The sequence below is a fragment of the Kluyveromyces lactis genome (assembly GCF_000002515.2).
Source record: "Kluyveromyces lactis strain NRRL Y-1140 chromosome E complete sequence".
NCBI lineage: Eukaryota > Fungi > Ascomycota > Saccharomycetes > Saccharomycetales > Saccharomycetaceae > Kluyveromyces > Kluyveromyces lactis.
The window spans coordinates 722916-747041 of NC_006041.1; the positions used below are offsets into that span (position 1 = coordinate 722916).

The 24126-nt window shown below is 38.6% G+C and overlaps 12 protein-coding genes and 1 non-coding gene across 13 annotated transcripts; 5 read left to right on the plus strand and 8 right to left on the minus strand.

Annotated features, from left to right (window-relative positions):
- Positions 1–37: 37 nt before the first annotated feature.
- On the minus strand, positions 38–1264 carry KLLA0_E08031g (uncharacterized protein; the record flags this gene model as incomplete). Its single annotated transcript, XM_454312.1, has 1 exon — positions 38–1264. One exon carries the CDS (start codon positions 1262–1264, stop codon positions 38–40), a length of 1227 nt encoding a protein of 408 aa, XP_454312.1.
- Positions 1265–1646: 382 nt separating this feature from the next.
- KLLA0_E08053g (bifunctional uridylate/adenylate kinase) lies at positions 1647–2555 on the minus strand (the record flags this gene model as incomplete). Its single annotated transcript, XM_454313.1, has 1 exon — positions 1647–2555. One exon carries the CDS (start codon positions 2553–2555, stop codon positions 1647–1649), a length of 909 nt encoding a protein of 302 aa, XP_454313.1.
- A 424-nt stretch (positions 2556–2979) lies between these two features.
- KLLA0_E08075g (SDR family oxidoreductase) lies at positions 2980–3877 on the minus strand (the record flags this gene model as incomplete). The annotated part of the gene is made up of 2 exons (XM_002999354.1): positions 2980–3336; positions 3446–3877. 2 exons carry the CDS (start codon positions 3875–3877, stop codon positions 2980–2982), a joined length of 789 nt encoding a protein of 262 aa, XP_002999400.1.
- A 263-nt stretch (positions 3878–4140) lies between these two features.
- PAN3 (PAN-complex poly(A)-binding subunit PAN3) lies at positions 4141–6111 on the plus strand (the record flags this gene model as incomplete). Its single annotated transcript, XM_454316.1, has 1 exon — positions 4141–6111. One exon carries the CDS (start codon positions 4141–4143, stop codon positions 6109–6111), a length of 1971 nt encoding a protein of 656 aa, XP_454316.1.
- Positions 6112–7418: 1307 nt separating this feature from the next.
- Positions 7419–12908, plus strand: DUR12 (bifunctional urea carboxylase/allophanate hydrolase; the record flags this gene model as incomplete). The annotated part of the gene is made up of 1 exon (XM_454317.1): positions 7419–12908. The coding sequence occupies one exon, from the start codon at positions 7419–7421 to the stop codon at positions 12906–12908; it is 5490 nt and encodes a 1829-aa protein (XP_454317.1).
- A 184-nt stretch (positions 12909–13092) lies between these two features.
- KLLA0_E08141g (uncharacterized protein) lies at positions 13093–14202 on the minus strand (the record flags this gene model as incomplete). The annotated part of the gene is made up of 1 exon (XM_454318.1): positions 13093–14202. One exon carries the CDS (start codon positions 14200–14202, stop codon positions 13093–13095), a length of 1110 nt encoding a protein of 369 aa, XP_454318.1.
- A 693-nt stretch (positions 14203–14895) lies between these two features.
- On the minus strand, positions 14896–15810 carry SSN8 (cyclin-dependent protein serine/threonine kinase regulator SSN8; the record flags this gene model as incomplete). Its single annotated transcript, XM_454319.1, has 1 exon — positions 14896–15810. The coding sequence occupies one exon, from the start codon at positions 15808–15810 to the stop codon at positions 14896–14898; it is 915 nt and encodes a 304-aa protein (XP_454319.1).
- Positions 15811–16782: 972 nt separating this feature from the next.
- SNR66 lies at positions 16783–16883 on the plus strand. The gene has a single exon (XR_002633599.1). It is a non-coding gene; the product is annotated as a snR66 (small nucleolar RNA).
- Positions 16884–17297: 414 nt separating this feature from the next.
- On the minus strand, positions 17298–18758 carry ICE2 (Ice2p; the record flags this gene model as incomplete). The annotated part of the gene is made up of 1 exon (XM_454320.1): positions 17298–18758. The coding sequence occupies one exon, from the start codon at positions 18756–18758 to the stop codon at positions 17298–17300; it is 1461 nt and encodes a 486-aa protein (XP_454320.1).
- A 392-nt stretch (positions 18759–19150) lies between these two features.
- UTP25 (rRNA-binding ribosome biosynthesis protein UTP25) lies at positions 19151–21265 on the plus strand (the record flags this gene model as incomplete). Its single annotated transcript, XM_454321.1, has 1 exon — positions 19151–21265. One exon carries the CDS (start codon positions 19151–19153, stop codon positions 21263–21265), a length of 2115 nt encoding a protein of 704 aa, XP_454321.1.
- Positions 21266–21607: 342 nt separating this feature from the next.
- On the minus strand, positions 21608–21826 carry KSH1 (Ksh1p; the record flags this gene model as incomplete). The annotated part of the gene is made up of 1 exon (XM_454322.1): positions 21608–21826. One exon carries the CDS (start codon positions 21824–21826, stop codon positions 21608–21610), a length of 219 nt encoding a protein of 72 aa, XP_454322.1.
- Positions 21827–22229: 403 nt separating this feature from the next.
- RSM25 (mitochondrial 37S ribosomal protein mS23) lies at positions 22230–23015 on the plus strand (the record flags this gene model as incomplete). The annotated part of the gene is made up of 1 exon (XM_454323.1): positions 22230–23015. One exon carries the CDS (start codon positions 22230–22232, stop codon positions 23013–23015), a length of 786 nt encoding a protein of 261 aa, XP_454323.1.
- Positions 23016–23250: 235 nt separating this feature from the next.
- On the minus strand, positions 23251–24051 carry EFM6 (putative protein-lysine N-methyltransferase; the record flags this gene model as incomplete). The annotated part of the gene is made up of 1 exon (XM_454324.1): positions 23251–24051. The coding sequence occupies one exon, from the start codon at positions 24049–24051 to the stop codon at positions 23251–23253; it is 801 nt and encodes a 266-aa protein (XP_454324.1).
- Between the last annotated feature and the right edge of the window lie 75 nt (positions 24052–24126).

Genomic DNA, 24126 nt, shown 5'->3' on the forward strand with positions numbered 1-24126 from the left:
TTGGAAAATAACTTGCTAGCTTTTTCAAGCTGTCACTCTATGCCTGCGTCCCCACAGGATCTTTGGACTCTATGTTCTTTCTATGGCTCTTGGATTTTCTTTTTTTCCCTCCCGTGGATCTTCCTTTTCTCTCTGGCTCCTTTGAATCTAAGGATTTTCCAGATTCTATGGCATTCTCTGGCGCTGCCAAATCACTATCCTGGTGCGAAGCCTTTGGTTTGTTCTTCAATTTGTCCTTCGATTTAGATTTAGATTTTGAGTTTGCTTTGGGAACCACAACTTTTTCTGATCCACGTAGTAATTCAAAACCCTCTTTTTCAGTTTTGTTACACAGGGTTTTGGTAAAATCAGAAGTATTTGCTTCGGTAGTTGGGTGGTCATTAATAGCTCGTTGAAGTTCCTTTAAACTTTCTTTACTTTTATTAATTTGAAGTTCTTTCTTAATCAGTTCCTTCATGCGTTTGCTACCTTGATTTTTTGAATCTTTTGGCGATAGTTTCCCGGAACTACCAGGAGTTTCTGGAAAATTTTCATCAGTTTCTTCGCTTCCAGCTTTAGTTTCACCCGAAGCCTCTTTAGCCACACGACGTTGTTCTCTCTTCTCTTTTCTTTGTTTTTTTCTTTGGTTTATCGTTGATCTGAGATCATTCTTAACATTATTTTCATCTTCGTCTGTGGTAGACGATTGCATTGTTCTGAGGTTGCTTTTTTGCTTTCTTGCTAATTTAGAGCTTCTAGTTGAGTTATGCTCGCTTTCATCAATGGCTAAGGAATCTGCATTTCTAGTATAGTGAGATTCAGATATTGTGGAAGATGAAAATATACCAGATTCCAAGAGACCTGTGCTCTGAGCAATACCAGCTCTAAGATTGGGTAGAGGTTCATTGCTTCGTAGTTTTCTATCAGATTTCTCTTTGGCTTTTGATTTGCCTCTCTTTTTGGACTTTGTTTCCTGTTTTGAAGCCTTCTCAGGAACCACTTTAGCAGGAGTTTTATTCTTGCCCCCAATTGAAAGAGAAGACTCCAAAATCCGAGCTATATCATCCTCCCATAATTCTCCAAATTGAAGTTCCTTTTTTAATGCTTTCGACTTTTTAGCACTCGGTACTTTACAAGTATTAGCGGTCGTTGTCTTTGGACCAACGTTGGAAAACGTTGGTAAGTGTACCAAACAGTGTGGAACTTCCTCGACTAAACCAACTTCCGAGACGGTATTCTCTTCTAACAAGAAGTCAAGTAATGAAGATTCAGTAAACAAATCCATGGAAAATTGTGCCTCGTGCTGTGGTATCTACCAACTGTAATGATAGATGGTTTTTATGTCAATGAATAGAAAACCTTCAAATAACAACGAATAAAGAAAAAAAGAAAGTAGCAATGCCTGGTTTGCTGAATATATTTAACAACCTAGTTTCATGCTAATCTCTAAATATGATTAAAGCTAAGGAAATGTCCATGCTGCATCAGTTAAGTAGCCTTTGCATGCACTTTAAGCCATATTTTCTACAATTCACGAAATAAGGAAATGAACGTTTTCGTTTTTCATTTTGGATGTTATGTAATGTGACAGAAAGTGAGATATTGATTATAGTTAGCTATATAAACAGGATAGTGAGATGATATAAATCGAGGATTGATCATAAAGTTCATTTGGAAATTTTGTCTTTGATAGCTTCAGTGACATGTTGATAAACTTCGTCAACAGGTTGGTTACAGCTAACTTTGACAACTTTATTTTGCTTTTCGAAATATTCAACGACAGGAACACTTGTTTCGACGAAGGTTTTGAATCTCTTTTGAATGGATTCGATGTTATCATCGATTCTTCCACTAGTTTTCCCTCTTTGTAGAAGTCTTTCAAGCATGATTTTCTCTGGACAATCGAAGAATAAAGTCATAGTACTTGGAACAATTTCTTCTTCGAAAGTGATGGCTTGATCCATCTTTCTTGGGAATCCATCAACCAAGAATTTCTTGTTACTAGAGTTGTAATTAGAAGTGATAGCATTTTTCAATAGAGCTACAGTGACTTCTTGTGGTACGATTTCACCATCTTTTATGCATTTTTTGATCAATTCACCGTATTGAGAACCTTCACGAGCTTGCTCGGCACGTAAGAGATCACCTGCTGATAAGTGGACGAATCCGAAATCTTTTACCAATTTGGCACATTGAGTACCTTTACCGGCACCAGGACCACCAAGCACAAAGACAACCAATACATCGTCCTTGCTGAAGGCAGGTGTCTTCTTCTTATCATCAGAAACTGGTCCCTCTTCAAATGCTACCGGTGGGTTCTTTTGATAACTTAACGAAACAACACTAGAACCCAATGCCAATAGACCTAAAATGAGAAGTAGTTTACCCTTACCACCATTGTTACCGCCTTTGCTATCGGATGCACTCGTAGCAGTGGCAGAAGCCTTTTGAGAGTATGATTGGATTTGACCGGCATTGATTAGCCCTCTGCATACGGAAGATCTCAAAACATAATTTTGAACTGGAGAATATCTCAATAGTACAGATCTTGAAGTAGGAATAAAGGAACGTAACATCTTTTCCCTTGTTTATTTATATTAATATGTGAGGCCTGGCTTGGCTGGTATCTGGAACAGCGAAAATACCGACATGTCTTTGATATTAACGTTATGTATTCTTGTAAACTGAACCTGGTTTCGCTCTCTGTTCGACGCTCTTTCAATTTTTCGTTTCTTTAGGTCGCATAGAATCACGTGATATGGATCATTGAAGCAGTAGGTTCCAGGAATCAAGGTAGGTGCAGTTCGGATCCAGAAAGTAGAACAAGCTGTGCCGTGGTGTTTTGCCAAGAGCTAATAGTTGTTACGTAGATGGTATCATAAATTGAAATGAATTACTTAACGACGGTTGTTATTAATAAAATAAACAACAGCTCTCAATCTATGTTATAAGAGACGCACAGAAAAATCGTTTGCAATGAACACTGGCAGCGAGATAGATTCACTCCGAGAAACTTCTCAATTTTTCGTCGTTGTATCTTAGGTAAGCGCCATCCAATTCAGAAGGAATCCCTTTGGAAGCTAAATTGGCATAAATGGTACCGGGAACGCTTGGAGGTAACAATTGGTCATTGTCATGTAAATCAACAAACCGTTGCAGGGCTTCCTTTGTCATACCACTAGGTCCAAAGGTTTCTCTGATATCCTCTTGCATTTTGGTTTTCACGACACCAGGCGCAACTGAGATTGCTTTAACAGCTGGCTCTTCTGCTGCAATTGTGGCAGCAAAGTGGTTCAATGCTGCCTTAGAAGCTCCATATGCACCCCATCCGTACTGATCATATATTTTCCACATTACCTTGGAAGCAGGTAGAGTTTTGGGAACTATTTTGGTTAGTAAATCGGGTTCTGCCGTATGCCAATCCGGCTTTTCTTCGTTTTAGAATGAAATTTAAGGGTATACATACGTATGACTTTGTACTGGCACCTGAGCTGACAAGTACGATGTTACCGTTACTCTGTTTCAACAAGGGCAATGCGTGGCCGACCAAGGAAACAACACTGAAGAAATTGATATCAAACAACTGTTTCCACTTGGAAATATGTATATTATTAACATCTTCCACAGGATCCAAAACTCCCGCATTGGCAACAATACCATCTAGTCTCTTGTATTTCGACTCAATGAAATTGACAGCTTCAGTTATAGTTTCTTCATCAGACACGTCACCACAAATGTAATCAAACTTCCCACTGTATTGAGTTTTCAGCTCCTCAAGTTTATCCTTTGATCTTGCAATTCCTATTACGATTTTAGTCGTCTCAATAGAACATAACTTCTCCACAATGGAAGAACCAATTCCTCTAGAAACACCTGTCACTAAAAACACCTTTGACATTTCAATTATAATGGATCTACGATGGCTTAAACTAGTGCTGTTATTAATACCTATCTTCTTACAATGTCACACTTTCCTTCTCGTTCATGGTACAAAGGTTAGAAATTGCGATTAGAAAGTTTATATAGTTAACGGTTTTTCATAATGTATGTAAATAACGTACATGGGCATTTTCACGTTATTATAACCGGAGGATTATTGTGGGATTATAGCGGATAGAGAGTTCCATATATACTTGAGATTATCAAGATACACGACCACGCATGATCAGTTCAGCATCAGGCACTAACTGGAACCGGCCTGATTCCTTCAAAGGAACCCAGTGTAGAAATATTATCATTCATGGATATTGTAAGTTTGAAAACGAAGGATGCCAATTTAATCATGGAAACAGCAAAGAAACAGAGGGTCAAACAACGGACGAGGTCCCAACGCAGCGCTCAATGACTCCGCTTAACGTGAAGTTCAATGCTAAGACAAGTTCTAGTTTTACGCCAGGAAAATCTCCAGCTGTAAGGAGTCCAGACTTCTCTTCGCTTCCTGCATTTCAGCCAGGTGCACCAGTCAATGATCAACCAATGTTGGCAGATGGGCCACAGATCAGTGGAACGATGAGTCCTAGCCTTATGAACTCGAATGCAACGGCGTTTGCTCCGTCATTCAATCCGTATGCCTCAGAGAGTTTTACTCCATCAGTGTCAGCAGGTGGTATCCCTTCCTCACAGGAACTGGCAGGGACACTACATGGCTCCAACCCGTCTATCCCATCACCTGTGCCTTCGAATCCTTATGTGAATAGTGCGGGTTTGCCCTCAGGCGGCATGCTAGGAGTTGGTCATCCCATGCAAGGATTACCTCCACCACCACCACCCGGTGCATTACCAGTAAATCCTATCACTCAGTTTCCAACAGTGTACCCACCAACACATTCTGTATTGCAATATCACTTATATGCTCCAGATCCACCACCACACCTGAAAATACCGCTTAAACCAAACGAGCGAACTCCCGAAACTTTGTTCATTAACAACCATTTGAGGGATAGATTAGTCAAAAACAATCAAACTGCGCTTCAGGTGTTCCCTAGAGGTTCCTTACCGGATATCGTTGGTGATTACTTTGGATTGGTCCCCATGGATTTCCATAATAGAACATCTGATAAGAAAAGGTACAATGGTCACAAGAATTCCTTGTACAAGGTGTTTTCAAATCTTGACGGTAAGATTTATTTCATGCGCCGTATTCATGACGTCAAAATAACTGATTCTGCCCAAGTGTCTAAACCTTTCCAAACTTGGAGTCACCTGCGTTCGGCAAATATCACTGTTTTGAAAGATTCGTTTGTAACGTCTGCGTTCAATGATAGCTCGTTGTGTATGGTGTTTGATTACTACCCTCAATCACAATCGTTGTACGAAACTTATGGGCTTGCCAATTCAGTTAACGAATTAAATCAAGAGTACTTATGGGCATTTTTGGTACAATTGACAATTGCACTTCAAGAAGTCCATTCTAATGGACTAGCTCTTAATGATTTAGACTGGAAAAAAGTTATCGTAACTGGTGAACCAGGTAGAATAAAAGTAACTGATATCGGTGTCTATGACACGCTAAATTACCATCAAGAGGGGAGAATGTTACATACAGAACAGCAACAGAATTACTTATCACTTGCCGAGTTATTATTAAACCTTGTTCAAAGGCTATGCGGTGCATCAGGCCCATTAGACGACGTAAAGTCCTACCACATAGATCCTTTATTCAAGAAATGTATTCAATACCTCCAGGATACATCAAACAACAACAAAAATATAGAGGACTTCACCAAACTTTTCAGCCATAAAGTTCTTTCAGTGGTAAATTCGTTACAATACAATAGCGAATACCTAGAGCAGCAACTTTCACGTGAATTAGAAAATGCAAGATTATTCCGTTTGATGTGCAAACTAAATGCAATTTACGGTAGGTTAGAATCACGTATCGACATTAATTGGGCAGAGTCTGGAGAAAAGTTTCCGATCATACTATTTTTCGACTATGTGTTTCACCAGAAAGATGACACTGGCAAAAATGTTATGGATTTGACACATGTCTTGAGATGTTTGAACAAACTAGATGCAGGCGTATCAGAAAGATTAATGCTTGTGACGCCAGACGAGATGAACTGCATCATAATAAGTTATAAAGAGCTAAAGGATTTGATCGATTCAACATTCAGAGCGCTAACACAATAATGTAAACATAAACTAAAATTATATAACAAACCCACCAAAAACAGCTGAAAAAACTTACATATACTACTACCCACTTTTCTTCCGATTTGCTCTTGCTTCCCAAAGGAAAGTTTAATAGATAGAACTTTACACCTTATTGCGTCTGCACATCACGTGTAACGGCACTGCTTTCCTACCTGAACGTCAACTTCCCAAGTTCGTTGGGACTTACTGATGTAAAATCTTGTAATCCTGACATCAGACCTCAACGACGTCTTTAACAACGGTCTTTTCCGACATTCAGATTTCAGAACCGTAAACACATTTCTTATCTAAAAACGAAAAGCTAAACAATGCACACAAGAAAGTAAGAGTAAATACGCACACAACGCGAAACAAGCATCGATTCGATACGCCTTCATGAGCTTCGGAGTAGACCCACTATGGTAAACATTTCGGTCTAGTGTTTGTCACTAAACATAGCGGTAATGTTACCTTGCGTGTTAGTTCGTCGGACATCTGCGCAAATTTGCACACAATTGCGACATATGTATTTTTGCACTATTTCTTTATACAAAAAAAAACGTACAACAAATATAGATAAGCTTCGGTTTACAAAGCGATTTATTATTCCCCTTATGAAAGTAGCTGCACTGTTTGAAATACAGCGAACCGAAACACGAATACAGTGCAGCAAATTCCCCTATAGCAGTATGGTGGGCTCCATTGCCTTATGAACCAAGCTATCCTTACTGGCCTGACGGATATACCCCAAGTGTATCCTGTAGTGCCATGTTCTAAGGTATGCAGATTTCCGCATCTTAGCGCCTAATTATTATTTGTATTTTGTTTAGAACGATTGGGCATTTTGTTTGTGGTTTAGATAAGGGAAATTATCTTCCATACAAAAATGTCATTTCCGTTAGCGTATATGAAAAAAAACATGGATCGCAGATAAAAGTTAAGATAAGCCATTCCATTCTCTTCTATGCCATTTACAGTGTTATCCTCAAAGTTAGAATTCGGATACAAACGACAGTTCTCGTACTTGTTATTGGCAAGCGAAACTTCAATGGCTAGGTGAAGAGAAAGTATATAAACTGCTCAGTTATGGAATTAATAAAGTAGCAGAGGTTCATGAGATGTTAGATCTCGTTTAATTCCGAAGTGTCAATTTTACTACGGTTATAATATAGTTCCTAATAAACCAAGTGTAATTCAGTAAAGTAAGAATCTTACGCCACAAGTTGTACCTTGTGCTCTTCTTTACTATATACACATTTATTAATATTTCAAATACAAGTTGTTAAAGCCAAAATTGCAATAAGATGGAGTCCACTTTAGGTTGGTCAGTCCAAGATTGGTTGAGTTTCCATTCCAAATCAACCCCAACTAAGTCATTAGAATTGCTTGAAAACTTGTTGAAGTCCCAAAAGCCAGCACCAGAGGACCCTGCTTGGATTTCTTTAATCCCTGTGGAAGATCTTCATCATCAATGGAATATCTTACAGTCAAAATCCAACAAAGAAGAATTACCTCTTTATGGTGTTCCAATTGCGGTGAAGGATAACATCGATTACAAAGGATTACCTACTACTGCAGCTTGTCCTTCATATTTATATCAACCAACAAGAGATTCATATGTAGTCGAATTGTTGAGGGATGCAGGTGCCGTCGTGATAGGTAAGACCAATTTGGATCAATTCGCTACTGGTTTAGTTGGTACCAGGTCACCATATGGCAAAACACCATGTGTTTTCAACGATAAATACGTAAGTGGTGGATCATCTGCCGGATCTGCTTCTGTTGTTGGCCGTGGTATAGTGCCATTATCTTTAGGTACTGATACTGCAGGCTCCGGTAGAGTACCAGCTGCATTGAACAATTTGATCGGTTTGAAACCTACTAAAGGTGCTTTCTCTTGTAGAGGTGTGGTACCAGCCTGTAAATCTTTAGACTGTGTTTCAGTGTTTGCATTGAATTTGAGCGATGCAGAAATTGCATTCAAAGTTATGAACAAACCAGATTTACTAGAAGATGAGTACTCAAGAGAATTCCCTAAGAATCCTATTTCTCAATACCCAAAGGATTTGACAATTGCAATTCCAAAAGAGGTACCTTGGTTTGGTGAAACAGAGAATCCAAAATTATACACCAAGGCTGTGGCAAGTCTGAAAAATACTGGTGCTAAGATCGTGGTAGTCGATTTTGAACCACTATTGGAACTAGCACGTTGTCTATACGAAGGTGCATGGGTAGCAGAACGTTACTGTGCTACTAGGGATTTCTTAGCCACTAATCCACCAGAATCATCACTTGATGAAACTGTCGTGAATATCATCAAAGGTGCAGTGAAATTCGATGCCGCTGATGCATTCAAATTTGAATACAAGAGACAAGGTATCTTACAAAAAGTTAATTTATTATTGAAAGACATTGATGTTTTATGTGTTCCGACCTGTCCGTTGAATCCCAAACTAGAAGAAGTTGCACAAGAACCCGTACTTGTGAATTCAAGACAGGGTACATGGACAAATTTCGTCAACCTAGCAGACCTAGCTGCTTTAGCAGTTCCTTCTGGTTTCAGATCAGATGGTTTACCAAATGGTATCACTTTGATAGGTAAAAAGTTCTCGGACTATGCTCTTTTAGATTTGGCTAAGAGGTTCTTCTCAGTTGCATTCCCTAATAACTCAAGAACGTATGGTAAGTTTGTCGATAGAAGAATTACCGTTGAAGATGAATTAGATGGTCCTTCTAAAGATACTTTGAATGGTGTCAAACTAGCAGTCGTTGGCGCACACTTGAAAGGCCTGCCATTGCACTGGCAATTACAAAAGTGCAACGCAACATACCTCTCATCTCCGAAAACTTCAAATAACTACAAATTATATGCCTTGCCAAAAGTTGGACCTGTTCTAAAACCAGGTCTTAGACGAGTCAACGATGGAACAGGATCACAAATTCAACTTGAAGTTTATTCTGTACCATATGATAGATTTGGAGATTTTATTGCCATGGTACCTGAACCTTTGGGTATTGGTTCTGTCGAACTAGAATCAGGTGAATGGGTAAAATCCTTCATATGCGAGGAGTTCGGTTACACTCAACAAGGAACAGTTGATATCACAAAGTTCGGCGGATTCAAACCATACATTGAGCATATTCAGGTAACTGAAGCTCAAAAGAAGAAACCATTCGAAACTGTTTTGATCGCCAACAGAGGAGAAATTGCAGTTCGTATCATGAAAACCCTAAAAAGGATGGGTATTAAATCGGTGGCGGTTTACTCTGACCCTGATAAATACTCGCAACATGTTACTGATGCAGATTTTTCTGTGGCACTGCATGGTAGAACAGCAGCAGAAACATATTTGGATATTGATAAGATCATCAACGCCGCAAAGAAGACTGGCGCACAAGCTATCATTCCTGGTTATGGATTCCTATCTGAAAATGCTGATTTCTCGGATAGATGTAGTCAAGAGAACATTGTGTTTGTAGGACCTTCTGGTGATGCCATTAGGAAACTTGGTTTGAAGCATTCTGCCAGAGAAATTGCCGAACGCGCTAAAGTGCCTTTGGTTCCTGGATCTGGCCTTATCAAGGATGCAAAGGAAGCCAAAGAAGTCGCCAAAAAACTAGAATACCCTGTTATGGTAAAATCTACCGCAGGTGGTGGTGGTATCGGTTTACAAAAGGTTGATAGTGAGGATGACATCGAACGGGTATTTGAGACTGTCCAACACCAAGGTAAATCATATTTCGGTGACGCTGGTGTTTTCATGGAACGTTTTGTGAACAATGCAAGACACGTTGAAATCCAGATGATGGGGGATGGTTTTGGTAAGGCCATTGCAATTGGGGAACGTGACTGTTCTTTACAGCGTCGTAATCAAAAAGTCATTGAAGAGACTCCCGCACCAAATTTACCTGAAGCAACCAGAGCTAAAATGAGAGCGGCCTCGGAACGTTTAGGATCTCTATTAAAGTATAAATGTGCTGGTACCGTCGAGTTTATTTATGATGAACAACGAGATGAATTTTACTTCCTAGAAGTGAACGCCAGATTACAGGTCGAGCATCCGATTACCGAAATGGTGACCGGCTTAGATTTGGTGGAATGGATGTTGAGAATAGCAGCAAATGACTCTCCAGATTTTGATAATACCAAGATCGAGGTTTCAGGTGCATCAATTGAAGCTCGTCTATATGCTGAAAATCCAGTAAAAGATTTTAGACCATCTCCTGGTCAATTGACTTCTGTCTCATTTCCATCATGGGCAAGAGTTGACACTTGGGTAAAGAAAGGTACTAATGTGTCAGCCGAATATGATCCAACACTAGCTAAGATTATTGTTCACGGGAAGGACCGTAACGATGCCATCATGAAGTTAAATCAAGCTTTAAATGAAACTGCTGTTTACGGATGTATTACGAATATCGATTACTTGAGATCTATTGCATCGTCAAAAATGTTCAAAGAAGCAAAGGTTGCTACGAAGGTTTTGGATTCTTTTGATTATAAGCCATGCGCATTTGAAGTGTTGGCACCTGGTGCGAACACTTCTGTTCAGGATTATCCAGGGAGAACAGGATACTGGAGAATCGGTGTTCCTCCATCAGGTCCAATGGATTCTTATTCTTTTAGATTGGCTAATAGGGTTGTTGGCAATAACTCAAAATCCCCTGCTCTTGAAATCACTTTGAATGGTCCAAAGCTATTATTCCACACGGAAACTGTGATTGCCGTATCTGGTGGTACTGTCTCTTGTACATTAAACGACGCTCAAATTGCACAGAATGAACCAATAGAAGTTAAACGCGGTGATATTTTGTCAGTTGGAAAAGTCACTGTGGGATGCAGAGCGTATTTGTCAATAAGAGGAGGGATTGATGTTCCTGAATATCTTGGCTCAAGATCAACGTTTGCAATGGGAAACATGGGAGGTTACAATGGAAGAATTTTGAAACTAGGTGACGTTCTATTCTTAAACCAACCAGAGTTATCTGTTTCCTCATTACCAGCTCCCGATTTCGAACCGCAAGCAGCTCCGAAGTCATTATTGCCAACGCTTTCGACGAATAAAGACTGGAAAATTGGTGTCACATGTGGTCCTCATGGATCCATTGACCTTTTCAAAGAAGAATACATTGAGCAATTCTTTAACGACAAATGGAAAGTTCATTATAACTCCAACAGATTTGGTGTCAGATTAATTGGGCCTAAACCTAAATGGGCAAGATCGGATGGTGGTGAAGCAGGTTTACATCCATCTAACGCGCATGATTATGTGTATTCTTTAGGTGCGATCAATTTTACTGGTGACGAACCTGTTATTATTACTTGTGATGGACCGTCATTAGGAGGGTTTGTGTGTCAAGCCGTTGTGGCTGAAGCTGAACTGTGGAAAGTTGGTCAACTGACTCCAGGTGATACTATTCAGTTTGTACCACTTTCCTATGGCGTTGCAAGGCAGTTAAAAGAGTCACAAGACAAGTCCATTGACAATTTTGAAGAAGGATCTTTACTTGAATTATCTGATGACAAGATCCTACCAAAGTATGAAAATCCTATCTTGGCTGTTTTACCTAAGAAGAGCGACCTTTCACCTAAAGTTACTTATCGTCAAGCTGGTGACAGATATATTTTAGTGGAATACGGTGAATTGGAATTTGACTTGAATATTTGTTACAGGATCAATCGTTTGATTCATCAAGTTGAAAGACACCAGACAGTCGGTATTGTTGAAATGTCACAGGGTGTAAGATCTGTTTTGATCGAGTTTGATGGCTCCAAAATAAATCAAAAGGCGTTATTGAAGTGCTTGATTGCTTATGAATCAGAAATTCAATTTGATAAGAACTGGAACGTGAAATCAAAGATATTCAAGTTGCCTATGGCGTTCGAGGACTCTAAAACTTTGGACTGTGTAACTCGTTACAGAGAGACTATTCGTTCTGAGGCACCATGGTTACCAAATAATGTTGATTTCATTGCTGATGTCAATGATATTGACAGAAACGATGTTAAGAACATGCTCTACTCTGCAAAATTCATGGTTTTGGGATTGGGAGATGTGTTTTTGGGTTCGCCATGTGCAGTTCCATTGGACCCTCGTCACAGATATCTTGGTACGAAATACAATCCATCGAGAACTTATACCGCTAGAGGTGTCGTGGGGATTGGTGGGATGTATATGTGTATCTATAACGCTGAAGGCTCCCCAGGTGGTTACCAGTTGGTAGGTAGAACAATAACTGCCTGGGATAAACTAGTTATCGGCGATCATCCTATTGACCATCCATGGCTCTTGACTCCATTTGATCAAGTCGAATTCTATCCGGTAACGGAGGAAGAACTTGAAGTAATTATCGAAGATAACGATAATGGGAAATTCAAAATAGATGTTGAAGAATCCATTTTTGATCACAAGGAATATTTAGCCTGGATAAATGAAAACATCGATTCTATCGTTGCATTCCAAGAAGCTCAAGGCGGCGAAAAGGCAGATGAATTCGCTAGATTGATTCAAGTTGCTAATGCTGAATTGAAAAAAAGTGGCGATGACAAACCTCAAGATGTTGAAGAATATCCTGATGATGCCGAATTGCTATATTCTGAATATACAGGTAGGTTCTGGAAACCAGTGGCAGCAGTTGGTGATCATGTAGAGGCAGGAGACGGTGTCATTATAATTGAAGCAATGAAAACTGAAATGGTTGTCGGTGCTACTAAATCTGGTAAAGTCTACAAGATCCTTCACAAGAACGGTGACATGGTTGAAGCCGGTGACCTTGTTGCAGTGATTGTCTAAACCGATATCTTAACTTCCGCCGACAAAAAAAAACTACTGTCGAGGGGAAAAGATGATGTGATGCTTTCTGAACTATATAATATTTATAAACTTGTTGTATTGTAATGTTATGATGTATTAAGATTATATGTCAGTACGTGGGTTAGTTAGGAAAGAAAATAATGTACATTTATCAAGAGATCTATCAATCACTGTTTTCGTCTTCCTCATCACTTCTAACATCTTCGGCACCTATACCTTTGATAACTTTCACAAGAACTTTCAGGATAAGATACATCCAAATGCAAGTGATGACTTGTAGACCACCGAGCAATGCAAGGAAAATGTTAACGACAGTCGGCGTCCAACATCTTTTCTGTGCTAAACCTGCAATACACTCGCCATCTGCCATTAAATTTTTAGCTCTTAGCCAAGTCTGGTAAGTGAGATAATTGTAAACAACGTGTCTTAACATAACCCACCAAAATAGAAATACAACAAACATATAATCACATAAAGTACTGTATCCGCAGTATTTCAGCATCTTAGCAAAGGACAACAGCACATCCACTATATCCATTAAGATTAAAATGACATTCCCGATTCTTGTGAAATAATAATAATATGAACCAGTAGTCAATGCTACAGTAATAATATGATGAGCGAACATTTGCCAAAAATCCTTACGTCTTTCTTCCACATTTAAGACAATGATTTGATGGAACCAAGATGCAATTTGGAACAAATAATAGGTCTTGAACAAACCTGATAATTGGTCATGGGGCCAGCCGCTATAAATATGATCGATGTTGAAGTAATATGGAGAATGATAATACAGATAGAATCCAAATATCCATGAAAACAAATAGTAAATCATGGACCACCCTTGCTCTCCGAATCTTTGAAGAGATTTTACAGATCTCATGTGAAATCTATTTCTACCCACTGGTTTCAAAACAAACTCCAACAAGAACGATCTCACCAAACAGAACACAACAATGAAAGTTAAGATAACGTAGCCATCGTCTATTCCAATATCATACTTCCCAGGATTATCAGGATATTCATACTGTAGATTAACAAACTTCTTAGTGTACTCCGGATAAAACGAGTTCCCAACAAACAAAAGCGACAAAAGAATCGAGGACAACAGCACAGAATATCGATCCACTTTGGAAACTGGCTTGAAGTGGTGCTTGGAACTAGAACCTGTCCTAGAACGTGAACGAGCTTGCTTTTTCTCATCAAAACGATGCTCCGTCAATGACGGAGCTGCACTCCCAGAAGAATGTCTTTGCCTCAATTCAGAAGACATTTATAAACCTAGGATATCGAATTGAAGCCAGCAAAGCGTTTAAGCAATAAAAAAGAAAACAATTGCCAGAGTTGATAATAGTGATGCAAATATCAACACTCTTGGCAAACAAAAAAAAATTCCCGAGATGGTATCCTAACTAATATACAATGCGGGAACCTCACAGAATAATGAAATGACAGACACTCTGCTTCTGCTTCACTAAACTTTTGGACTCGCTTTCTTTTGAACTTGTGCTTCCACTTTTCCTACTTCTACTCTTTATAAATACACGTTAACATTGTTAGTTAAGATTTGATTTCGAGTTTCATGTTTAACTCTCGAAATCATATTGCCGTTCGTTCACTTTTTTTTTTCTTTTCTGCGCATGAATAGCTCTAGATTATTTGGCAGATATCGCTTCGCCAAAGATATTTTTGGTGTTAAAGAGAAATAGAAGTTGCAAATGCAGCTCTTGGAGTGAGGCTTCTACTTGTCCTCTAGTTGACTGTGATTGCGAACTAAATTTTTTTTGTGCGTACAATGTGTATATTTCTCAGTGTCTGCATTTCTGTGATTCTTCCGTGAGTTGTCCAATATAATTTCATTTCGTTCTTATGCGATATATCCTTGATGCGTGGTTGATCTTGAATGCTACGTAATTTGTTATGTATGTACAGGTGTGAACTGAACGAAATCTTTTCGGCTTCAGAATCACTGAATTGCTGGTGTTTGTTGACGGAGGTATAACTCGTGTAGGAGCGCTCTGATCCGCAGTTCATTGTATTTGTCCCAATGGTCGTATAGTGATATGAGTTCTTGAAGGATAAACATCACTTGTTCCAAATTAACTTGAGTTTCAGCGATGAACATGTTGATGTTAGCACGCTTTGTACTGTCCTCTGGCTTGTGAATGATGCAAGACACTGCAAATAGACAACTTATGGCGATCACGTGCGGTGAATAGAGTAAATGGACATCGGTCGTATAACTATCGTTAATCAACGACCATATTTTCTGAAGCTCATCGTCTGAGAGTTTATAGTTGTACTTTTCGGATGATAATGCCTTCTCGATCTGTTCTAGAGACCGGTACGGATGGTGTACAATCAAATATGATTGCAATTCCTCGATTAAATAAAACTCAAACTCGGTCACTTTTGTCACATCCGGTGGAATAAACTCTGGCCATAGAGACCTCGCCTCGTTGACTAGCGTTCTTATATGCTGCGGACATTCTTCCACTTTGCAAGCCAAATAGATGCAGGTGGTGATTAAAAGATACAGGTTCACTTCCCTGACACTAGCTCGAAGCAAAAATCGGCTCAAATAAACATGTGCTGTAACAAGTGCACACTGCCGTATATTGAGCCTCCTGCCCAACTTCATTATAAGGAAATAGCAGTATATCCTCAAATTGTAGTCTCGATCATAATGCAGATCTCGCTGTGTAACCGGAATGTTTGTCGTCACCTGCTTGTTCGCCTTCGAATCGTGAATCGTAACATTCAAACCTTGTGGGAATAATTGGCATTCCAACAGCCAGAGTTTCTGCTTCTCCTTAGCCAAGGATTCCCTAGTATACTTCCACTTGTGCCTCTGACTCGAATCCCAGTATGAGGCGCTCATTTTGGAAAGATAATCTTCTAGCTGTTCAATGAATAAGGGGGGGAAAGGTATTTTTTATCCTCCAGTGAAATTTGTACTGCCTTTTGTTGTCGGAATCCTTTGTTCAAAGTACCTAACCCGATTCGGTTCTTACTACCTTACCGTTCGCTATTCTTCAATTCATCATCAAGTACATTATGATAAGCTGACCGTTGCAGCCCTAAATTTCAGGTCGTTAAGAAGTCGGGTAACCTTTTTGAAAATTTTTTGGAAAAAAGTTAAACATTCAACTATATGAACCAAACATCAGCACTTCAAACACTTACTTTTAATTAAATGTTTTCTAGTGTTGTCTTTTGTTGTTGTTTGTTTCGTAAGTCGAGGGTTTTGTAGTCGAAGAATCGTCACTGATCGAAGCTTACATAAGGAACGGATTTTATCTGTTCAATTGAAATGATATCATTTCTATAGCTTTGGGTAGAAAGTCTCCGACCAGTCCGTAAGCGGAAACGTAATGAGATTTAAAAACTTTTCAAATGTTTAAATCAACTCATTAATCGTGTTGGTTTTCTGTCACGGTTTCTATCCAGAGGCTGTTTTAGAAGCCTCTGTGTCTTGGGTACTGAAGTATTTCTTTACTTTAAACGAAAGTTATGACGATTGCCCGAGCGTTTTTATCTCTTTTTTTGTTACTTCTGTTTACAGGGGTGATTAGGGAGGAGGTAGCTTGGGTAACCCAATGGAGCTTACTTTCTCGGCTCACGAAACTCTCCATCCTTTTTTCAATCATCAAACAGCTTGAAGTGGATTCGTTTCAAATTTATTTTGAACTTTTCGATACTTACGCATAGTCAAATATGCCAAGCTGCCCTGATTATTTATTATTGTATCATTTATTGCCTTGGATTATACTCAGTTGAGTATCCTCTCATATCAAGTGCTACAAGGAAGAATTTCAAAAGATCCAGCCGTCATCTTTCCCTCTTCATTTTAGGATTTTTAACGTGATGAAATAACAATGCAACATAGAGTCAAGCTCTGAGCTTATATAGCATGGACGAGACTTGCTTTTTACAAACGTACTGATCAAATTTCCTTGATGATAAAGAAGAGTTATTGACTGCGGTCTAGAGTAGTACTGTATGTATCTTCTCTGTTTTGATTTTTTCTTGAACGCTGTTAGCACCGCACCATCTAGTATGAGTCCGGCTAACCATTTGCTATGAGTTGTAAACATGTGTAGTACTAGAATCATCTACTTGTTAGTGTGGTTTTCCCATCGAGTAAGTATCTCTTGTATTTCTTTGCTTTCCATTTACGGAACTACTACCTACCATTTCTATCTATCAGCTGAACTACATAACGTGGCACAAAAAGTGATCTTCCTATCCATATCTAACTTTGTCTCAAGCTGCTCACCTCTAATGTTACATAGCTATCTTCTATTTCTGCCCTGGAGTAAAAGAGGCTTTTTATTTCTGATCGTGAACTGATCATCAGATGGTTTTCTACTTGTTACTACCCATAAGTTCTAATGCATAAATCAACATGGTTGAATAAATGTTGCACCAATTCCAAAAGGACCATGAATCAACCACGATCTTTGGCTCTGTTTCGTATGGGAAACATCCCCATATACAGAGATCATTTTTCAATTGACCGCTATACCGTAGAATCAAATGCGTGTACATTGCAATAATGATGCATGGTGAATACCAGTACACAAAATTCATTATTCTTCTGAAACTTCTACGTTCTTTTGTATTTCTCTGCAATGTCGGTATAATACGTGTTGCACTGTAAAATATCAGTAGTCTGAACACTAAATTTATTACAACTGCTGGTATTAGACTTTCTTTGGCCATCTTGAATGTCACAACGAATATTTCTTGGATACTTATCGGTACGCTTTTAGTGAAATTCTTCACTGAGTTCCACAAAGGATTTAGAATCCATTTACATTGGTCCATCATTTTAATATATTTATGGTTCCGAGGCGTGTGTTCTACTATCTGACTCCAGATGGCGCGATAATTTTTAGTCATGAGTTCCAAAAGATTATCCTTCTTGGGCAAATTAGCCTGATGGATTTTCCATGTTTCCTTAACGATATCGAATATTTCGTCCATGGCATTCATCGCCATCTTAGGACTTATTTCGTAAACATTGCGAACCATATAAGCAAAAAACAACGAGCTTTCCATCACTGACCCTGATCCGTTTATACCATATAATCCGATACCACAAACAATTGAGAATGTGAACCCAAGTAGTGAAGCACTTGGTGTGGAGAGTTCCCACATTGGAGTGACATATATTCTGTAAAAGTAAAATAGTGATAGCGTAATAATTCCCCCACTGATCAACAAACTCAGAATAACCCATTGATTACTTCTTCTAGACATCTTGAGCCATCTCTCTGTCTCCCCTATGGCTTGAATGGCGAGAATGGTGAAAACACCCTCCAGTAGAGTGAACACTGGAGTCGAATGTATCAATGATAGCTGCCATGGCTTCACCATCACATTCCAAAATACTTTGAAGTACTCGGAATCGACAGTATCAGAGTCGATGTTTTCAAAGTATGACAAAAACATGAATAAAATTGAAGGAATGAGAAGATGCTGCAAATAATAAATCAGGGTTGACAACGCTGATCCGCGGTCCAGTAATACTAGCTTGAAAGTCGTTGAAACAAAATACAGAGCAAATAACGTTACAGTAAATGACAATCCACAGTTCAGCCCACCAACTTGGAAACTTATCGGAATGGTAATCAGCACGAGAAATAGATACATTGTCGTGAGAAATATCCGCAGAGTTTGAAGCACACTCTTCTTTATTAGTGGCATCTTGGAAACGTTGAATTTTGCACAGTGACGGGCTATTGTTGATGGCTCAAGCCTTCTTTCTTGACTCCTTCGTCTTCTGGTTTGCTTGAAGATTTCCATCGTAATTCTATGTAACATTATTTTTTTTGTTTGTATTATATAAGTTTATGAAAACAGTCAGTTTACAGGCGCAGTAGTAAAAGGAATGGAACGTACCAAAAAGGTAAACAGTATGACGAGCACACTACTTTGAACTTGTTTAATCGCTTCTCAAGGTAGACGTAATCTTTGAGGTGTTTCAGGTCTGCTGTGACATGACTTTACGGTAGGAAGGGGTCGACACTTCTTTTCAAGTACCTGGACCTGATGAGATCATTAAACACGGATGAAAAATTGAGCATCTAAGATTATAAGATGCGATGAGATGACATGAGATGAGCAGTATATTAAATTGACATCATATTAATTGTATTTGGTTATTGCTGGAGTAGTAGAAAAGTGTCATTTATTTGGTAAAGGAATCCTCAAACATGAGTAAAATCAGAGCTGGTCCAAAATCTGGTAGAAAACAGTTGAGAGAGATCACTAGAGCTGGTCAGAAAAGAGTAAGATATGATGACGAAGCAACGGTAGCAGACTTAACCCCTGATAATGAAAGTGATTCTGATAATGCAGAGCCATCTGTTGCAGCTGAAAGAGAAGATGTTGAGCAACATAGAGGACAAGCTTATAATGCGTTGTTAACTTTATTAAAGTCAGAACATCCAGAAAGGAAACACAAATCAAATAAGAAGATCAAGAAAGATTCCCAACGCGCTGAGGAAGACAGTCCTGAAAACGATGGAATTAATAGTGAAGATGAACAACAAAATATTGAAAATGCTTTGGATGATGTTTCTGGAGGAGTTGTGGATGAGGAAGATATGGAAGATTCATTATCTGACGTTGATGAGAGCGAAGATGAATCCGATCCATTCGAATCACATTTCAGCAAATATAGTGAATCACGCTTATATGCTTTCGATAAAGGCTTCAAAGACAAGACTGTCAAATACAAATCTTCGAAAACAGATGTTTCGGAAGAAGAATCTCTAATATATTCCAAACCGTGTCTAGATGATGAGGAAGTTTTGCCTGTGAAGGGGAAACAAACTTTGAGCTCATATTTCATCAAACAGAAGTTGAAATTAGCAAACGATTTCCAAAACAATGGCTTACCGTTAACTGAAATTCAAAAGGAACTTGTAGATCCAATGTTTCAGTATAAAGATATGTTATACGAATACGATGATTATGCTGATGAAGATCAATACAGAGATCTGTATTCTTTACATGCGCTCAACCACGTCTATAAGACCAGGGATCGTATTTTGAAAAATAATCAAAAATTACAGGAAAACAATGATGAAGAGCTATTGGATCAAGGTTTTACACGTCCGAAAGTACTTATTGTAGTACCAACAAGAGATGCTGCTCACAAAATTGTCCGGAAAATTATGGAGAAATCAGGGCTTGATCAATTCGATAAGAAATCGAAATTTGAGGATCAGTTCTTCGAAGATTCGTTACCTCCTACTTCAAAACCTAAATCCTTTCAGCATATTTTCCAGGGTAACACAAATGATTTCTTCGTATTGGGTCTCAAGTTCACTAGAAAATCCCTAAAGATATACTCAAACTTTTATCAGTCCGATATCATTATATGCTCTCCGTTAGGGATTCAATTAATTCTTGAAAACACTGATAAGAAGAAAAGACAGGATGATTTCTTGTCGAGCATTGAAGTCATGATCATAGATCAATTGCATTCCATTGAATATCAAAACGCCATGCATGTGACAACAATTTTTCAGCATATCAATAAAATTCCGGAACAGCAACGGGAAGCAGATTTCAGTCGAATCAGAATGTGGTATATTAACGAACAGGCAAAATTCTTCCGCCAAACAATAGTCTTCACTAAATACATATCACCGTTTGCCAACTCAATCTTGAATGGGAAGTGTCGTAATCTTGCTGGAAGATGGAAAAATCATAGGAAGATAAAACCTGAACAATCAAGCATTGGTCAATTAGGACTAAAGGTTAGACAAATATTCCAAAGATTTGATTTAGCAGGAGGGACAGCTCTAGATGAACCTGATTACAGGTTTAAATTTTTTACGAGTGTCATCGTTCCGTCTATTGTGAAATCTACTGGGTACGAGGATGGTATATTATTATACATTCCTGATTATACCGATTTCATCCGTGTTAGAAACTATTTGAAAGAAAAAACTACAATCATATTCGGAGAAATCAACGAGTACTCTAACCAGAAACAATTGACATCCAATAGAGCAAGATTCCAACACGGAAAGGTGAAGGTCTTGTTATACACAGAAAGATTGCACCACTTTAGAAGGTACGAAATAAAAAACGTCAAGAGTGTAATTTTCTACAAGCCTCCGGGAAATCCTGAATTCTATTCTGAAGTTGTTCGCAATATTGGTAAGAACGTATTTTTAGGCAACTGTGATATCAACATTTCAACTGTCAGATGCATATATAGTAAGATGGACGGTCTTTCTCTAGAGAGAGTCGTAGGATCTAAACGCGCGGCAGTATTGGCTCATGGCCAAAACGAAGTGTACGAGTTTAAATAGAGTGGATCAAATATGCCATAAATAATTAGTAAACCGAAAACTTACGCAATCGTTCTCCTTTACTAATAGCTTAGAGTATTAAAATATGTTGCACTTTTCAACTTCTTTGTTTGTTGTAGAATTTTGAAACTCAAAGTCAGATTCAAAGAGTACATATTAATTCTTAATTATTTGATGCAAAGAGACAAGCCCGCAAACGAATCCAATAGCCGCCCGATAATAGATTAAACTAATTTTATACTTAAAATATAATTCTATAGACCTCAGAGCCGGTCAAACTTGCTAATGAGAGCTTTCACCTATAGCAATTGTGACTTATCTTTATCTTTTCCCTTGGGTTTATCAACTGTTGAATTGCGAAACTGCCATGGCAATGCAAGCTAAAGACACATAAGGACTAGCTCTTTCCCCAATTCTCGCAAACTTCCAAAATACTCCTAGTATACCGCTGTCCTTATAACGATCAAGGAGCGATGGTCTTTGTGCATGAATATATGTGCACGAACATATGAACAATAGTATAACTTGTAACAATGATTTAAAATTGAATAGGGCAGACATGTTTTTCAGAAAAGCTAGTGACCGTGAATATTCTGCCGAAGAAAATATCTACTCTGAACCTTTCAAAACAGGAACGAGATGAAACCTAAGGTTCATCAGTTATCATTCCACTGTATTGAAAAGAATAAAGGAACTTACGCTCCCCATACACTTAGCTCTTCGATCTTTAATTTTGGTGAAAAATGTTTACTCTTCACGTGATCTAAAAATTGAATGCTTCTACTTAGAAAAATTTGAAAAATCTGATCGACGATCCAAAATGAAATTATAGTGAAAAGTTGAAAAGTTCACAAATATGCTGTATGAACAGCTCCAGGACAACAAGTATTGGATCGATTGCTTGAACCTGCGAGTTTACTGAGATAGTATAGAGTAAACGGGCCATATAAACGTCAGATATAAAATGAAGGTTCAGCAAGAAGCCGTTAATGTACTAGAACGTACATCCGCCTATTTGAAGTCTGGTATTTTGAAGAAGACTCCAGCTTGGTACAATGTTATAGCGAAGGTACCACCAACAAAGAAGTTTGCTAGAACCCCACAACTGACACATCCTATGAACGGTAAATCTAGAACTGCACTACCTGATTACAGCAATTGGAAGGCCAATTCTTCAGGATTATACAAAACTAGACCAAATTCTTTGGAAAAGAAAGATGGTGCATCGAAGCTATATCAGTCCCCAAAATTAGTATATATCGAGGATAAATTGAGAAAATTGTTCTTCCAGCAACATCCATGGGAACTTTCAAGACCTAAGATTCTTGTTGAGAATACCCTAGAGACTCAAGAATATGACTGGTCTCATATCCAACAACTAGGCAAGCCATTGGATGGCGAATCAGTTGTACAAAGGACGCTTTTCCTATTAAAATCAGGAGAGAAAAAAGAACTCATTGATGCATATGATCAAGCTAGATTCGAGTTCTACCGTCTAAGAATACAACAAGAAATTCAAGATCAAGTTGCTCAAGAAGAAGCCGAAATGTTCGGTTCAGTCTTCCATACCACTTCAATAGAATACGGAATTGCTAAGGAACAAAAGGTCATTGACACATGGAAGAGAAAGGCCTTACAGCAAGCTGAGTTGATGGCTGCCAGAGCAAGTAGTCCTTCTGCTTCCTGGACAAACGAGACCGAAGAAGAACAAAAACCTATTGATCAAGATGTTGAGGAAATTCAACTATGATCTTCCACAATTAAACACAACCAATGAACACTATTCCCGTCAGAACTCTGAGTTTTACTGTCATTATTGTATAAAAATTTCATGTATATATAAGTCACTATAACTATAAAGTTACTCATAGTTAATTCACGAATTGAAAGTACTTTCATGAGCATCACAAAAAGCATAAAAGATCAAACTAAATGGGGTGTCTTTGCATTTGACAAACGTCAGTTGTCACCCTACTACTATTTTTTTATTTCTCCCTCATAAGCTGAAACAAATGAGTTCTCTGTTTCAAATATTTATCGAAGTTAATAAAATCTCGTATCTCTACAATTTTAAAGTTCTTCTTGATCTTTTGGAAGAAATGTTTGTCCGCTTTACGCCTTTTCTTGTATGCCATTAGAATAATTGGCACATTCTCCCCATCAGTTAATTCTAACAGTGTTTTTTCCAATAATGGGAAAGCAGCTTCTAAGTACACACAGTCCGCAGCTAGCACTAAATCAACCGGTTTCTTGACAAATACATCCGGCAAGGGATTCCCCCACCATAACACCTCGGCGTGAACCTTATCATCCAATCCGTTGACTTGAATATTAGATTCCATGAGACCAAGCAGCTGATCAATGTCAGAAATATAAACTTCACGATCTGAATATTCATTCGCTTGATCCATTAGACCAACACAAAGCCCAACTAGACCTGTACCACTACCCAGTTCCAAAACGCTATTGCAATTCCCATCTGGAAACAAATGACTTAGCAAATGTTCCTTGTCGGATTTTTCAAGGATATATTCGCATAGCAGTTCACCTGCTATCCACACTTTACCTCCGCATCCGGATTCACCACCATCTTCATTGATTATAAGAGGACTCGGCAGTTTTCCATTGAAAGACATATCAATTTTGCCCAGATGCTCAATTGGCCTAGCTGGCACTAGTTCCTCAAAACAACTTGAAAACGGCACATCCCCCATAATGAATGCCTTACAGGTCTCCAACACTGTTCGCTCTTTTCGATCTCTCGTCAGCACTTCTAAAAGTGACATCGACTGTTACATAATATGGAATTTGTCTACAGGTTTTCTCGGAATAGTCGTATTTTTCACTCTTTTTTTAGAGTT